This window comes from Emys orbicularis, chromosome 2 (assembly GCF_028017835.1).
Source record: "Emys orbicularis isolate rEmyOrb1 chromosome 2, rEmyOrb1.hap1, whole genome shotgun sequence".
Classification (NCBI taxonomy): Eukaryota; Metazoa; Chordata; order Testudines; family Emydidae; genus Emys; species Emys orbicularis.
This window is the reverse complement of record NC_088684.1, coordinates 121,136,875-121,154,544: the sequence shown is the minus strand read 5'-3', so window position 1 is coordinate 121,154,544 and position 17,670 is coordinate 121,136,875. Positions and strand designations below refer to the sequence as shown.

General features: G+C 44.0%; 1 protein-coding gene across 1 annotated transcript in view; it reads right to left on the bottom strand.

The window, feature by feature from the left end:
* Window positions 1-16,038, bottom strand: part of DUSP22 (dual specificity phosphatase 22) — a 63,360-nt gene extending 47,322 nt beyond the window's left edge. Inside the window, exons 1-2 of the mRNA XM_065399743.1 lie at window positions 15,954-16,038; window positions 9,287-9,320 (exon numbers count right to left, since the gene is read on the bottom strand). Of these exons, the coding sequence (XP_065255815.1) occupies window positions 9,287-9,320; window positions 15,954-15,974 (55 nt within the window). The 5' untranslated portion in view covers window positions 15,975-16,038. The remainder of the gene's footprint in view (window positions 1-9,286; window positions 9,321-15,953) is intronic.
* Between the last annotated feature and the right edge of the window lie 1,632 nt (window positions 16,039-17,670).

Below are 17,670 nucleotides of genomic sequence, written 5' to 3'. Positions count from 1 at the left end.
TGTACGTTCTTTATGTATGTGCAAAAGATCAATTGGCATCTCTTAATTCGAGTCATTACTCTCTACTATGAAGTTTCAATACCCTTTTTAAATCAGAAAGCAGAAGGTGGCATTTAATCATATTGTCCAACAGACAAAATGCTGAGTATCTGAACACAATAGAATAGAGTTAACAAGTCCATACCCGATTATGAAAAATACTTAATCTTAAAGCTCTTAGCAGCTCTAAAAATCAGAGAAAAATCAAAACAGTCTAGTTTCACCTACTCTGAAGGTCCAGCATGTGTGACTACCGAATAGATGTTTATTCATTTGGATTCCCGTGTCACCATTTCAGACAGAATTCAGCACCAAATACCTGAAAGAATTTAAATTCTCTTCATAACAAGAATGAGCACTTCCAAAGATAATTATGAGACTTGCTGGTATAGACACTGTAACCTGCTAGATCTTCAGAGTTGTTAATAATATTAAGTGCATCCTTGATTATTCTGAGGTCTCAGAGTCCACCTGTAAAGTGAAGGCTTTGGAAAACTACAGAAGCCAGCCCAGTTGGGCTTTTAAGTCTGTACTGTACTGTGCACCCTCCAAATATAGTTGCATATTTCAGGGCCAGCTACCTGGAACCTCAATTTTAGTTTTAGGGAGGTAGCATTTTCCAGTGGATAGGACACTGGACCGGGACACAAGAGATGTGGTTTGGCCACTGACCTAAATGTAGCCTTGAGCAAGTCACTTCATCTCTATGTGCCTTCATTTCCCCCCTCCCAGTCTTTAGCTGTATTGTCAATTTAATAAGCTTTTCAAGACAGGATCATCTTTTATTATGCGTTTATACAGTGCCTAGCATAGTTGGGCTCTGATCACAATTAGTGCTAGTGCAAGACAAATAAATTATAATTTCAGAGAATGCTAATGGCTCAGGAGAAATGGTGATCCAGGTTCCCAAAGCCCTGGCAAGACAAGCAGCTTTGCAGCCCAGCCAGCTTTAAAACACAGATGGTTCCCTTTAAAAGTTGACTGGCTAGCAGTGTCATTAAGAACACACAGTACTACCCTTGCAACGTTTTAGTGCTTCAGTTAACTGGAGTTCAATAAAATCAACGCTGTATAGTAAGACAGTGTTTTGGGATATTCATAGAAGAGGGCAGGAGAACCACACAACATTCCTGAAGCTGTTTACCAAGATCGATGAGGTGGGTGAGGTAATATCTTTTCCCTTACCCACCTTGTCTCTCAAATACCCTGGGACCAACACAGCTACAACAACACTACAAACAATGCCAAGATAAATAGCAGTTCACAGTATACATAATTCAAACAACAGAAAATATATAGAGGAGGGGAAAAATACAGTCCCTGGCTAGCAAGTTATCGAAGTCTCTAGACCCATGGAATAGATAATTGAGAGAGGGGAAATTCCCTTGCTTCTCCCCACTGCAAATCACTAATATAACAGACAAGATTTAGAGGCTGTCCTCAGTAGCTATACAGACTGCTCACAATATTTCTGTATAATAGAGATGTATGTTCAATTTCATATCTAAAATTGTTACATTAAGGGACCAAAAAGCAAGAACATTCAGTGCTAGAACTGTAATTCTGACTCATTATTTAGCATATCACTATAGTACTGCACCAAACAAAGCAGGCTGATGTTTCAAGGTCACAGTGTTAGATGCACTCTCTTAGAAATCAGAACTAAAAGAAAGCTATTAGGTCACCTCTAGCCTATCCGTTTAGGTCCTCTGCAAGATTCTTCCCTACAGCAGGCTGTCTAATGCTTCATCCAATATAATTTAAAACCTCAACTCATGGAGGCATCAACCAGTTTCCTTGGGAAAGTCCTTCCTCACATAACTTGATACATTTCCCCCTTTCTCCTGTTCCCCCCACATTCAGCCTACGTTTCTTTTGCTTCATTTTCTTCCACGCTCCTAGCTCTAGCCCCTCGTACTAGTATGGACAGCGTCACAGCCACATAGCCAAAGGAGGAAGTTAAGGCACTGGAACAGGATTGGTAGAATCTGGATTGAGTCCCCACTGTACCACACACTTCCTGTGCCTTATTTCCCCATGTGTAAAATGGAGATAGTACTTCCCCTACTCCACAGGGTTCCTCTGAGAATATATTCATTAATGAGTGGGAGGATCTTCAGTACTGAGGTGATGGGGCCATGTAAGTAGATAGGCAGACCCAACTCATCATTAATAATCCCTTCAAGACATGCGTGGTGAAAACGATGATTTCCCTTTCATTCGAATGACAGGAAAAGAATTTTCCCTAAGGTTTTGTCACCTCCCCTTCCTTCAAAATATCTAGAGTTTTCTCATCCCTTCTTATCCAGTAAAACCAAAACCATTCTGGTGGAGAAAGCCAATTACGTTGATGCCGGTCCAAGTCTGTGGCATCAGACTGTGAGGCATCCCGCAACTAAAATAATCAGATCAATGAGATTAGCTCCAACTAGATTTGTATTTCTTGGGGGGGGGGGGAAGGGGGGGCTATTACCTTTCTTCTCACCATACACTGTCCTCTTTGTATGCAGTCTCTCTCCCTCCTCCAAACACACAACCCTGCAGCCTTGCCTTCACTAGAAAAAAAAAGGTGTGCTCTTACCATGTGTTAAACTAACATATATCTAAGGAGGTAAAGCCCTAGTGAAAACAAGCCAGCTGTAGTTTTATCACATGTTAGCAGCTTGAGGCAAACTCTCGGCTTCCCGCTAGCATTTAGCTCAACCTGTGACTACATTTGAAAACTACAAACTGCCTTGCTTTCACTAGGATTTTAACACATGGTAAGAACACATCTTTTCTCCTAGTGGACACACCCTGAAGGCATTTTTGAGAAGAACTGGCTGGAGGCCTAGGCTAAAACTTTCAAATTTTGGTACCTTAGTTAGGCACACCTACATAATAGGTTTGCCAGGTGTTTGGTTTTCAACCAGAACATCTGGTTGAAAAGGGAAACTGGCAGCGTCCGGTCAACACAACTGACCAGCCGCTAAAAGTCCGGTTACCTGCAGTAACCAACCTCCACCACTGGGGATGGGAAGAGCAGCAGCTGCTGCTGGAGCAGCGGCTCTGCTTAGCAGCTGCTGCTCTTCCTGCCCACCCCATTCCCGCAGCCTGACCAAAAGAACTGACTGGCTCCAAGACCAAGCTCCAAAGTATGTACCGGTGCCGTCGGGGAGGGGGGACCTGTCTCCCTCCCCCCGCCCCGATTTCCTCACCCCCTCACTCTGGGGACTGACCTCTGCCATGCCCCACTGTGCCCTAATTGGGCAGGCTCCGCATCAGCTCCTGCCACGCTGGATCTACAGGCAGTAGGTGAGTCCCAGGGGATGGGGGAGCGAGCGACGGGGGCAGGAGTGGAGAGCGTGCAATGGGGGGATGGGACAGGTGGGGCAGGGGGCAGAGCCTTGGGGGAAGGGGCGGGGCAGGGGTGTTCGGTTTCAGGGATTAGAAAGTTGACAACCCTACTACATAAACTGCCTAGTTTTCAGCGATATTGAGCCCCCACAGCCATAGGCGACGACTCCATGTGTGCTCTGGGGCTGGAGCACCCACAAAGAAAAATTGGTGGGTGCTCTGCACCCACCGGCAGCTCCCCAATCCGCCCCCCCACCTCAGCTCACCTCCTCCCCTGAGCGCACCGTGTTTCTCCTCCTCCTCCCCCCAGCGCTTGCACCGTGAAACAGCGGTTTCGCACGGCAAGCGCTGGGAGGGAGGGGAGGAGGAGGAACGCGGCACGCTCAGGGAAGAGGCGTGGATTTGCGGAGGGATCCAATAGGGGCAGCGTTGGGTGGAGTTGGGGCAGGGGGCGCGAGCACTCACCGGTGCCAAGGAAAGTTGGCGCCTGTGCCCACAGCTCCCACTGAGGATTGCTTCCCACCTCCCCTCGCTCCCCATGGTTCCAAAGGACACACTTAGTTCCATCCATAATATGCAATGATGTCACAGAACAAATTGAGTGTCTAGGCAAAACTTCCACCCTTCCTGTTCCCGAAGCTTTAATTCCTGTAAATAAACCTGTTCAAAATTCTAAGTAGTTCCATTGTAAAGGGGAGGGGCGGGAAGACTAGTTGGCTAAAAAGAGTGCTCCTGAACTAGAGCCCTGCAGCAGGACTGGGATCCCATGGATCCCGCAGGACTCGCTGCCATAATAGCAGGAGCAGGTAAAATGTACTTTGTTGCAGGCAGGATTAGTTGGGGGGGGAGTGGGGGGGGAGGAGAGAGAGGGGGGGGGGAAAACAGACTGTGGTAATTTGTGGGAAAACACAATCTCATCAGTTTGTCATTAAATAGAATTTCAGCAATTTCTCTTTTTTTAAATAAAGGTTTTAATATGTAAATTTAAGCAAGGGATAGAAAGATTTGATGTCTATTACAACAGGAGTTGAAGTATTTTTTTGCATGGTTTAAGCAAGATTTGTTTTATTCTTTTAATGGTAAAAATTGTGTCTGAATTCCATTTTTTGTATATATATATTATACATACACACACACACACACACACACTAACAGACTTTTTTTTTTAAAGTAGCATGGGGGAATCGGTCTCATGGGCTTTGTGGGATCTAAGGTTTCTGTGGGTGAGAGCAGGATAAAAATGCAAGAAACAATACAGGAGCAGGTGGGAGTGGGAATTACAGGGCAGGACAGGAGCGGGATTAAAACAGTAGTCCCACACAGGGCTCTACCCTGAATCTTCTTCCCTTCCTAGGGCAATCCACATTTGAAGCTTTAGCTGTACTAGCCTGTAAATCTAGATTATCTGTGAATCCAGGAGAGCAATACTGAAAGATACTAACCCACTCTTATTTGTTGAAGGCTGAACCCCAAATGGGACCCCAGAAAAGGAAGTTTTCCTGAAAGAACCTCGAACAAACTTATTCAGAGGAATTCAATGGCACTGTGAACACAGGAGAATCATTTGCTGTGCACTGCATCTTATGTTGAGGAACAGGAAGAGTGGAAACTTCACCTAAGCTCTTCAATTCATCCATAGTGCCACTGGACTCTTTGGGGGAATTAAGCCTCACATTGCGGCTTTCCCCTCAGAATCGAAAATCCCCCAAATATTCCATTGGAAAAACTCAAATCTTCCAAACATGTCTGCAAGCAGAAAGGACATGTATTACTTTGTATTCAAGCTTGAAGAACTGTGTGGCCTTTAACTCTTATTACAGTTTATTGAGCCCTGGTTTTTGGAATTAATTGTACTTGAAAAACCAGTTGGCACTCGTGTAGATGAAAAATATTTCCCTACTGCTGCATAGGAAAAGAGGCAAAAACCTCGTACTGTCCCACCAGGGTATTAGAAAAACAAGAAATTTCTTCTGATGGGAATACAGAAAGCTATCAGTTGCCGCAGAGCAGACACCAGCTTTCGTGTGGGAATAAAGGCTTATGGGGGCTTTCAGACACACAGCTGTTGACTGACAGCTTTGCACTTCATCAAGGGAGATTACACTAGCTTGTGAGTGGACTGCAGGACTTTGGTTTCCATTTGACAGACCAAAATTCTTTCAAATCAGAGGGGGGTGCAGGGATTTAATTTGAAGAGGGCTTCTTCCCACCTTCAGCCCCTCCGCCACTACATCTCTTACCAAGCTACCAGTCCCATGGAGTTTAGACAGGGCAAGGCCTTGCTCCTGAACAAAAGGAAACCCAGAAGATAATCAATCTGTAAGATTAATTTTCTCCTGGGTTTTAAAGGTGAACTCTTCCTCAGTATTTTGTAAGAAAGGCAGCAGTTCTGCTTGAACTGCCGAGTTCTCTGGATGCACATTCTCCTAAACACTTTGTACCTTAGGAATGTAATTCAGTTTTAATTTTTAGCTAAGGTCCCAATTCAAGAAAACTCTTAAGTTCCTAAATCCATCTCTCTTCAGAAAAGTATTGTAAGTACATGCTTAAAGTCCTATGGACTTTAATGTTTTCCTGAATCAGTACTATACAAAGCTTTCCATTCCCAAGGATTCCAAGATGCTATAAAAGCACTCTCACTCTCCCTGAAGCAATCTGTCTAAAGATAGAGCAGTGGCCTGCAAGTCAGGACTCCTGAGTTCTATCCCCATCCATACCACTGACTTGCTCTACAACCATTTCATAAACCGTGCCTCAGTTTACCCGTAAGTTAAACATGTCTGATTCTATTTACCTTACATAGACAATTGGAGGCTTAACTTCAGAACAGCAATTCAGGAGCCCTGAAAGACAGGTTCTACATAACTACAAAGTAGGAGTGCTAGTATGGTGAAAGATTCCATGGTCAGAACATTCATTGTCCCTTCCAAACAATGGAACTGCCAGAAGCACAGCACCCTCTAACATCATGCTGGGGTATTGCATCAGTTTTGATGAGAATGCAGGGAACCACCTGCTTGAATCACTCATACCACTTCCCATAGCATCTCAGTTTCCTTAGAGGTTTCCCATGCAATTACTAACCTAGCACAGCACTATTCAACTTGTGAAAGGTGATAAAAATCACAGTTCAAGGGGAGTCTGTTGTATCACACATTTTTTATACTCAAAAGAATCACTTGCAAAACCCAAGCTTTCTAGGCATGAGACACCATAGAGGGACCCAATTGTCAGAAAGCACTGAGCACCAACTTTCTCAATATGGGTGTCAAGTCCAGCACCCAAATCTCTACTCACTATTCAAAATCTTGTCCTGTCTTTCATACATTGCATGTGATGTAAATCAGAACACTTGCAAAAGAACTCAGTAATCAAATTCCTCTAGGAATGTTTATAGTGGCAAGCTTATATTTGCCTTGTTCCAGCAGCACTGTATTACTTTGCAATGTTAGCGGTCACTGTTGCTATTAGCATTATTAGACTGTTTAGAAAGTTTTTTAGAAATTCAAAGATCATTAACTATATTAATTAAAGTGTTGTTCTATGCACAAAGTAAATGAGGTAATATCTTTTATTGGACCAACTTCTGTTAGTGAAAGAGACAAGCTTTTGAGCATACATAGAGCTTTTCTATAGGTCTGGCAAAGGTACAGTGTCCAAAGAACTCTGTGTGGCTTGAAAGCTTGTCTCTTTCACCAACAAAAGTTGGCCCAATACAAGATATTACTTTCCCACCTTGTCTCTTTAACAGCAATTGTCTCTCTTCTGCTCCAGAGATGTAACTAACTCAGAGATCAATTACCTACTGACATGACCTCACAGTGGTGGAGAGTATTGATTAAATACTATGTGAGCAAAGGTCATTTAAAAAAAAGCCCACCTTTATTTTTATTAACAAACAGCGATAATCGCTGAAGCACAGACATTCATATTGACACCAGCCCTTCCCCCTCCCTCCAGATATGAAATAGCTGACACTTCAGCTTCATTTATTTTTAACTGGATCCCAATACTACACAGTCACCCCACCTTCATTAACACCACGTTTTTATCATGCTAAAAGTTATTTGACATACCATTTATAGACCATTTGCAAGGCCCGTAGCTGAATGGTTACAGCATGACAAGCCAGAAGTGTTCTAGGATCTAATCTGGGCTGAGGTGCTGACTCACTCTGCAACCTTGGCCTACTCCCCTTCATCTTGCCTTGCCTCAGTCACTCAGTGGGTGAAAACAGTACCACACTGAGAAACAGATGCTGGGTCTGAGTTTCACTCTCTTGGGAGTATTATCAAAAGTTTTGCCACCACGGCTGGCATGACGATAGGGCCAGTTTCAGAGTCGCACACCGTGCGCTATTGGCAACTCCGGGACCCCTCCCCCACACACTGCACTTTGAAAAACTGAAGCACTCTCACATGAAATGCGAGATATCGTCCATCCCTCTCCAGTCCTCTCCCACTTTGTCTCATTCAGCAGTGAGGCCAAGATTAGCTGTCACAAGCAGAAGGCACTGCCTCAACTCAGAAGATGCACTGTCTCTGGGTTTTCTCCCTCTCCCCCTCCTTATTTTCTCCTCCCGACCCCCCACCTGCCCCTTCTGATTTCTATATCTTCTTTGTTTCCAGTCCCTGTATCCCATCGCAAACTTATCATTACCTGCACGCTCGTCTCCTTCCCCTCCATCCCTCATCCACACCGTTGACACAACCAACTTCCCTCCACCCCACGCAGCCCAGCACCATCTTCATGTTTGCCACCTGGCGTAGGAGTGCCCCTCAAACTCATCCTGCACCTCTGGGCTCGTTCCAAAGATGCTCCACACAGAAAGGGGAGCAAAATAACTATCAGGATGCTAAAGTGGACCCTGCAATCCCATCCCCCTGTCAACAAGGGATGGCAGGATCAGATACAGACAAGACAAACAAACAGTGCCACTATCCTGTTGTAGGTTCATGCTACCAAATACTTCACAGGAGCGAGCGGGGCGGGGGAGGGGGGGGAAGAGAAATATTGGTGCAGCACCACCTAAATATGAAATGAAAGGAACAGACCTTGTCCAGTCATGTGAGCAGACCAAATATATGGAAGCACGTGCAGTCGCCACTCAGCAACACACCTGCTGCTCACAACTAAGCATAGCTCTAGGTAGATGATGTTGCCAGTTATTTATTGGTGGTATTGCAATAGCACCTAGAGACCCCAAGCTGGGATCGCGGCTCCTCTGTGCTAGGCGCTGTACACATATGTAATGAACAGATGGTCCCTGTCCCAAATACTTAACAATAAGTAATTACAGTCAGTGGGAGCTGCTGGGTGCCCAGTACTTTTCTCAGCCTTAGCTTTCTTACAGATAAGGCTCTAAAAGTGCTAGGTTAAAAACCAAATGGAAAATAAAAACCACACACAGAGAGGGAGAGGGAGAACAGGTCTGAATCTACAATATGGACATTGCATCCTGATACTCAGGCATCAAACTCTGTATCTGTCAGTTTCACAAGCATTTATAATAGGGTTCCTGAACGGTTCTGATCTATAACCACAATAATGAGAGCAATGAATTGGAGGCAAATTAAGCCATTAATAATGAGGAGGGCTTACAAAAATGGCCTGGCTCACAGGCCAGTCTGCAAAGTGCAGAACCAATCTACAACAGAGGCCAACATTTGGGAATTCTAGGTGAAGCATGCTCCCAGGAGAGTGTGTGCATTTTTAACCAGTTGTGCAGTGCAGTGTACAGATGACAGAGAAAACATTCTCTTTTTAGTGCTAGCAGGTAGATTCAGAAATTAAGCAAAATGGGGATAAAGAACTTGCACAGATTTTAGCAAATTCTGTAGGGCTATGTATGACCCAACACTTTTTCAGACTTTTAAGTAATCCTAAATTGTAACCATAAAACTAATCTTACCTTTAAAGTTGCCAAGGAACAAGCCAGGCAGAATCTGTGAGAAAGAAATATAGTATCAAATATAGAGGTCTTGTGGTAGCACAGTTCGACAATGTTCGATTTGCATACAGGATGGAACATATTTCTGTCGCAGACTATTGTCTAATAGAATCTAAAGATGCTGGCAGCATTATATATTTCTCCTTGCAACTTTCCCATTCTATAATGCTTCAGACATGCTGCACTTTGAAATGTTTCCAACATAACTAGGGGTTGATGGTAATATTTGACGGTTATACACCATCTTCCACCCAAGGATCTCAAAAATAGGCCTTGTAAAAACCTTGTTGTAATGTATTATCCTTATTGAATCAATGGGGAAACAAACACAACAAAGGTTAAGTGACTTGCCTAAGGACACAGAACAAGTCAGAGAAGGGACTGGAAAATAAAATCCAACAGATCTTGTAGCTCTTGAACCGGAGGAAGGCAAGTCAGACCACTGTCACCCTACATTGCAGTAGGGTACTCTTTCATTGATTCTCACTCAGTTCATAAGTGCTGTTTGCAGTGATTTCTTATAATTAAGTCACTCAGTTGCACTTCCGCACTCCCCTCCCCTGAACTATGTGCTCCCCTGCAGCGCTCCCATAAACTCTTGCTGTTCTCAGTTACATTACTTTCTTTAACTTAAGAGTTTCAAGGTCTGCTTCAGGGCCAGCTCTGTGCAGTCTGAGTACATGTGGTTAACATTGTGATGTTACCCATTCCCACCCTTTCATAAACCTCCTCTGAACTGAAGCCAAAACACAAAAGAGCATATATGAAAAAAAGGAACACACCACAACTCAAAAGTAAAACTTTTGTTCTCTCCCACTACATGACAGACACCTGGACATCTATGACCAACATCTAATTCCTCTGAAGAAGCTAAAACACATGATCCATTTTCCTTAACACGCATGCAAAGCATACCACCATCAATGACATGTCAACACCGACTTCCTAATGCCTTAGCAACGCCCTAATGTCATCACAACTGCATCAACAATCTCTCTAGCACTGCTATTTAAAGGAAAAACTCCACCCATTTTGCTCAGTCCAGCAATCTGGAAGTTCTAAAAGGTATGAAGCACTTTCGCCAGGGATTGGCATTTGAGCCCTTTCTTCACAACCATCTTGTTGAAAAGTGACATGATTTGTGTCACGGAGTGTAGCAGCCCAGCCTATGGGACTGTAAATTAGTTTCCAGCATGCTTTAGAATACTGGTTCCGCAAACGAAAACAATCTTTAACGCTTACTAGGCCATTGTCAATCAGGCCAGAAAACAGAAAAACCACACTTTCAGGCCAACATTATTTCGCATGAACCTCCCTCCCCTACATCTTTAACTGATATTTCCTCTCCATGTCAGGTCACATCATATCTAACCCTAGGGTTCAATCCTGTTAACAGCTCTAAAAGGCCATGTTGCCTGGACCCAAAGAACCTTTGCAATTCCCTCAACCATGTACAGAGCTGAATGACACTCATCCATTTCGTTTTTATTTTTGCTTTTGCCATACTGGGATCTGAAGGAATGTGAAACTTAAAGCGAAAGTCAAGGGTTGCAAAATCACATGAACCAAAGCTGACAATGTTTGACAAAAACCTACGCAAACAGACCTGCAAGTTTAACACAGCTAATGCGGTCTCACTATTTATCTCCTTTTGAGTTTTACTAATTAACATCCTTTACAAAGAGTGCAAAGTCTGACCCATCTAGAAAGTCATTACTTCAAGAGTGCATGTAATTTGGTCTCCTTAGTACAGACCACTTTGAGGACCCATCTCTGAAACTTTTCACTCGCTCTCAAACATGCTTGGGGGGGAACCACTCATGGGACTCTTGAAAGAAAGAAAGAAAGAAAGAAAGAAAGAAAGAAAGAAAGAAAGAAAGAAAGAAAGAAAGATGTGGTTGTGTCTCTGACTCAGCTTGAGTCTCTCCAAGTTAAACAGATGTGGGCCATTGCCTCTGTTTGAGAGTGAGGGTGGGGAGACAGCACATTAGCAGCTTCTCTCAGGAGTATTGTACCTGTGGCATGAGTGAAGGGCCAGCAACTGCTGGCATAGTATGCTCCCAAACAGATCACAATGGCACAAAATTCAACAATCCAACCCAGCCAACTATCTCAGTCTGAGCTTAAAGTTCCAAACACACCTCTACCCCGATATAACGCGACCTGATATAACACGAATTCAGATATAACACGCTAAAGCAGTGCTCCAGGGGGAGGGGGCAGGGCTGCGCACTCCAGCGGATCAAAGCAAGTTCGATATAACGCCGTTTCACCTATAATGCAGTAAGATTTTTTGGCTCCCGAGGACAGCGTTATATCGGGGTAGAGGTGTACAAACGCAATATTCCATATGTGTAGCAGTGAACTCAAATATCACAGTAACACTGTATGATGCTATAATATTTTAGACTGTACTGCAGCATTTATATACCAAGCGTATATTCCCAAAAGAGGATTCGAGTTTATATTCTAGTAATTATGGTTTCTAACCCTAGTGGTAAAGAGAAAATGCCAAGACTGGGTAGAGGGACAGACTGGAGGAGGGATAAAAAGGAAGATGCTCTTTAAATATGATGTCCCCAGTGAAGGTGGAAAAAACCAGAAGTGTGTATTTGTGCATTATGAAACCAATAAAGGAAATTAAAATGACTTGCAAGGAAGAGGCTGCCTCAGGAATCATTCTAAAAGAATGAAACCTTACCAAGGGGGAAAGCTACCTGGAAAAAAGTGACTCTTCCTAAAGTGCTTACTAATGTTTCAGCACTATGCTATGGTTGGGAACTTTCAGCTCTGTCATCTCACACTGACTGATTTCAGCAAGTGCAATTTCAGACTATGGAGAAGGGAGGATTAGAACCACATGAAGAGTGATGGATGGGTGTTTATGTGTGAGAGAAGAGTGGGAACGTGGGGGGGGGGGGAGAAGGGTGGCTATATCATGAACTTTTCAACCACTGCTTTGTGAATAAAACAAGAACTCTTCATATGAGCTGAAACACAATATGAAGCAAATGCTATTTAGTAAATACAACCATGGACAAGATCTCTACCTTGCCACCAATCACCAAGAACATCTAAGTCAGTCATCGGTTCTTAATTGCATTAATGGGAAAGTCAAAAGAATAAATATTGTGATGGCAGAGCCTTTCTAAGAGAGAGCTACTGATACTTATCAACCTCCTAGTAATTCTTCAGATACATAAATCTTTTAAGTGGATGTCTGAATGCCCCATTATTTTCTAAATAGACACATACTCTCAGACTATATTAACATAACTTACTGCATAAAGTTGTTTTGACTAATATCTATTAAGCAATCCATGGAAATTCACTGCAGTTTAATGGGTTTTGTGCAGAGATTATGAGAAGATAATGTGATGCAAGGCAAGAACAAGAGGATTAGCCTATTTCACTAAGCCTCACAGGAAAGTCACATAGGTCGATGGACCAGATCCTCACCTGATGTAAATTGACATAGGTCAATTGATTTCCATGGAACTATTTACATCAGCTGTAACTCTCTAGATCGATTTACATTTCTTATAAATTATCCTCTTTATTAAATGCAATTTATATAGGGCACTTATAATTCATGTGCTTAATGATCTTGTAATAACAATTAAACACACCTACACTAATAAATCCCAGTTGCCGTTTTAACAATGCCACTAAAAGAACCTTCCCCCATGAAATACTGAGACTTACACCATCCCTTCAAGAAAGCCTGAGTGAATAAAAAGATGTTGCAACATACAGTTAATTGATCTTCAGGGTATCAGACAAGAAGGGAGTGAATCCCAGTGGAAGGCTCTTCACTGAGAATGTCTTTCATTAAGGATACCTTGCTCTCAGATAAATACATCTGAGTTATATCCGTTTGAGCGTTATCTCCCATCTGATTTCAGCTGCCAAACTTCAAAATGAAGAAGAGGGGGTTTCTAAGGTCCTGCATGATTTTGAAACACAGAAATCAACATGAACCTTGAACTAAAACCAAATTCAGAGATAAAGCATGAGGAGTTAGATTAAGAAAAGGAAAATGTAGACTATTAAGAAAAACTCTAGCAATCAGATCAGTTGGACTGCAGAATAGTCTTCCCACGGAAGTGGTGGAAAGCCCATCACTGGAACCATTTCTGACTGGAGTAGGAAAGATCTCTAGAAACTACTGTGATGGAAGATAGGCTAAGTGAAGAAAAAGATCTGCAGGATTTTAGCCCTCAGCTGAAGAGGTTAAAGACAGAAGGCACTGAAAATTAATTGCAGTTAAGTGGTGAATTTGCAGTCAGAGAGGGCTTGCTAGCCAGCCATTTTCCCATAGTTGTGTTGCATGGGAATATGAACAAATGCTTTCAATTTACTTTGGAAGAATCCGGTGGATGACTAGGTGCCAGGCTTGAGAACAACAAACACAGCTATTTTTGCTAAAATGGGTAGCACAAGGTGTAACAGACAAAAAGTGCCCCAGTCCTCTGCAAGCATTTCTATAAGCCCCACAACCCATATAAAATCAGGTACACTTACTACTATGAAATACATGTATACCACATTTCTAATTAAACAAAAAACATAGGAACCCCACTGCACTCATGACTAGAACACACAACAGTGACAAGGGCTCAAGAACCAACAGCAGCTGTAGCAGTCTCTGGAGCTTTTCCATTCCTGAACCATTAGGGGCAACAATTAATCCTCTCTTGGCTTCAGTACAAAGAGATTCTCCTAATTGAAATAATCCACCATCTGATGAGCTGCTCAAGTCATGTCCCTCTGCAGTCTCCATCATATATGGCTACACTGCAAGAAGCACTCAAATTACCAACTAATGTCACTGGTACTGAGAGGCATTGATGACTCAGGGGGGCACATGCATCCAACAATCAGCTTTGATGATTCCAAGCCTCTCTTAATCCCTTGTGTTACTGCTGGCTCACAAGACTGACAGAAAAGGCAATATGCTTGGTGCCACATTCTAATGATTCTAAGAATAAAACCAGCACCCCAAATCTTCAAAAATGACTCCGGATTTTGGGCACCTCCATTTTTGGGTACCCAATTTGAGATACATTAAAATGGACCTGCTTTTCAAAAAGTGCTGACCACCCACCATCTGCAAAAGCAAAGTAATTAGAAGGTTATGTCCTAAATAGCCCAAATAAAGCAGAGGGAGATCCATAATTGATTTTAAATTGACCTCACTTCCCCAAAGTCTCAGATAAGGCAGGTATGTGTTGTTATTCCCATTTTGCAAACAGGAAAACAAATGTAGAGAGGTTAAAGCTCTGATCCTGCATCCATTAACGTCAATGGGCCCAGGATCAGGTCCTCAGCGATTTGCCCAAGGCCTCACAGCAAGTCAGTGTCAGAGCCAGGAAATCCTGGCTCCCAGTCTCATGTTCAGTCTACTAATCACATGGCCCTCAAGTGCTAGACAGAGATACATAAAAAGTGGGATCCTTGACACCCCCAATAGTAAGTCTGAGGCAAAAGAAACACCAGGAATGTGTTAAATCTTCTCCCTGTAGTAATCAGTAAACAATCAGTCTCCATATGGTAGTCTGAAAATCTAATTAGCTTGCATTAAACAAGTGTCTGAACACAAAAAGAGCTGATGCTGGAAGAGAAAAGAAAGAGACATCCAGATTCCTCTATGCTGAATGGAATCAGCTAGGAAAATCCTGATAGTTATAGAAATTCAAATATTTCTTATAGGATACACCCAAAAACCCACTTAAGAAAACAAATACTACAGCAAAAGAGCCAAGAACCACAACAATCACGATAAAGTTTTTGACTTGGCTTCTTCAAGGCATGTGGTATAACACAACATGTCCTGAGACTGACTCAAGGGGAGGTGAGGGGGAAAGGTAACTGTGGAACTGTTAGATGCCTAGGAGTTTGCGAAACATAAAGAACGCCATTTATTTTCCTCCAGCAGCTTCCAAGTCTGGCATCTTGATCTTCCTACCCCTCTGCGTGATGGATGGTTTTAAAGGGGGTGCCCAGAATACTTCTTGAACATCTAGGTAGCTGTAAGGACTCTGGCTGCCAGAGACATTTCCGTCTTCTCGTGCAAAACCGAGAAAAACACACACAACAAGGAAACGACAACCGAGAAATATACATATACGCCCTGAATACTAGTCATGTGGGCAGCAGTCTTATAAAGGCGCGTGAGGGCTCAGGGATCGGGACTAGAATTATCTAGCTCTCCCACTTTGCTAAACTAGTCTACAGCAAATGTATTTTGCAGGGTGAGGAAGGGAGAAAGATCTACTTAGTACCAGCTGAAACCAAATCATCGTGCATGTATGGCAGCTGCAGATTGCTAACCAGGAAACGCGCCCCCAGGGGGAATTTCAGCCATCATCTCCTTCCCTTCCCCAAAAGCCAAAATTAAAGTTAGGCAGAAAAACCTCATTTGACCTCATCTGTCCATAAACTCCTGTAGCAACGGCTCTTTACCCCTCATTGTACAAGGATGTTTACTACAAAACAAAGCAGGGAGGGGGAGGGCAGGCTGTGGGGCGGCAGTGGATTTATCTTTACAGCAGCTTTTCGATCCTGAGGAGCCCTGCACACCCCGACGCACATGCACACAAAGAATAACAATAAGCAGCAGCATTACCTTATTCATCCCATTCCCCATGGCTCTAAGCGGACTGAACTTTAGTACCACGGGAGAACGCTTGGCTGCAGGCTAAGCTTGCGTGCACGCTGCAGGTCAATGTGCATGGGAAAGTGTTTGCCCTGTGATGAGAGTGTGTATGGGGTAAGGGGTTTACGCTCAATTCTTAGCTGGAGCGCCCAGGATCATCTCTGCCCCCAGCGTGGCTAGGCTTTTCTCCTAGATGCCTTGTGAGCAGAGGAGGTTTTCCGCTTGGCTGCCCCTAGACCTCGCTGCACGGGAGAACAGCTGAACTAGTCACCAGGGCTCCATTGCCAGGAACCACCTCTCGGCTCTCGCCCTTCTGTTTGCAGGGCTCGCCACCCCCACGTGTGAATAGAACCAAACGCCTAGGAAGCTCCCCCCCCCCCCCCGCTCGCAGGCTGCCCTGGGGCTTGTAGTTCCGCCGCTGCCGGCTCCCCCCCGCCGAGACCCGCCTGAGAAAACTACAGGTCCCGCCGTGCAAAGCGACCCCAGCCCTCCTCCGCTTTTAGCACACGCGGAGAGAGACTAGGGTGCGTCCTGCCCACTCTCATTCCTGGAAGGGTGAGTAAGCGGCGGCGGCTGGTGCTACGGGTGTGTGGGATGAGGCGGGAGGTTGTTTGGTTTCTCAGCAGCCAGGGCCAAAATAACACAAGTTGCCACATTGAAATAATCAAACCTATTTCTTGCCGTTTATGCAAATCAGGCTTGGTTTTAAAAAAGAAAAACAGGAAAAAAAAAACCCTTCTATTCAGGGCCTTGTGCCAGGAAACCGCTGCTGACAGCTTTATGCTGATCTGTACAGTGGTTTCCAAGGACTAGGGTCTCTGTAAGCCCCCTGTGCCCCCCACATCCCGGCTTTTCCAAGATCTGCCTGTATTCCCAGTAGGGCTGTAATGTAGACACTACCGCGACGGAAGAGGATCTTCTGTTGCGGTAGTAAATCCACATCTCAGAGAGGTGATGGCTAGGTTGACGCAAGCTTGGGGCTGCTTAAGGGTCACACACGGTGTGAAATTGTTCACAGCCCTGAGCCATGGTGTGAGGTCGACCTATTTTTGTAGCGTAGACCAGGCCTTAGGACATCTCTACGCTCCAAAGTTAAGTTGACTTAAGTTACCTCAACAATCATAAGCCGCTTTAATTACATCCATTGTGCACGCCCACACAACGTTCCTTGTGGCAGACCGTGTCCTCAGTTGGTGCTCTTGCATTGACAGAGCATTGCATTGTGGGTAGCTATCCCCCTGTGCAACTCACCACCCTCTGCCGCTGGGAGCTCTGAGAACAGATCGCAGTGCATCATGGGGGGGAGGGGTGCTCTCCATCCCAAGATGCAGTTCTTTCCCTCCCAGCATTCCATGGGCTTCCGACTTCGTTTCACACCATTTTTGAATAGCCCCTGTAAACTGTGCGCCTGCCGACTCTGCCTGAAAGCATGGATCCTGAACTGCTGACAACAAACTCCCTAGTTGTTTAATATGTGCACAATTAAATGGGAGATGAGAATTAAATGGAGGCAATGGCTGGTATAGCTAAGGTCTTAGAGTTTGATCCTGCTCCTGTTGAAGTCAAAACCAGAGGTTCCATTGACTTCAATGGTAACAGAATTAAGCCCTCAGTCTGATAAACTGGCACCGTTGTTTGGAAAGTTTGAGAATCACTGCTTTAATATAGTCATGACAAGGCCATAGCT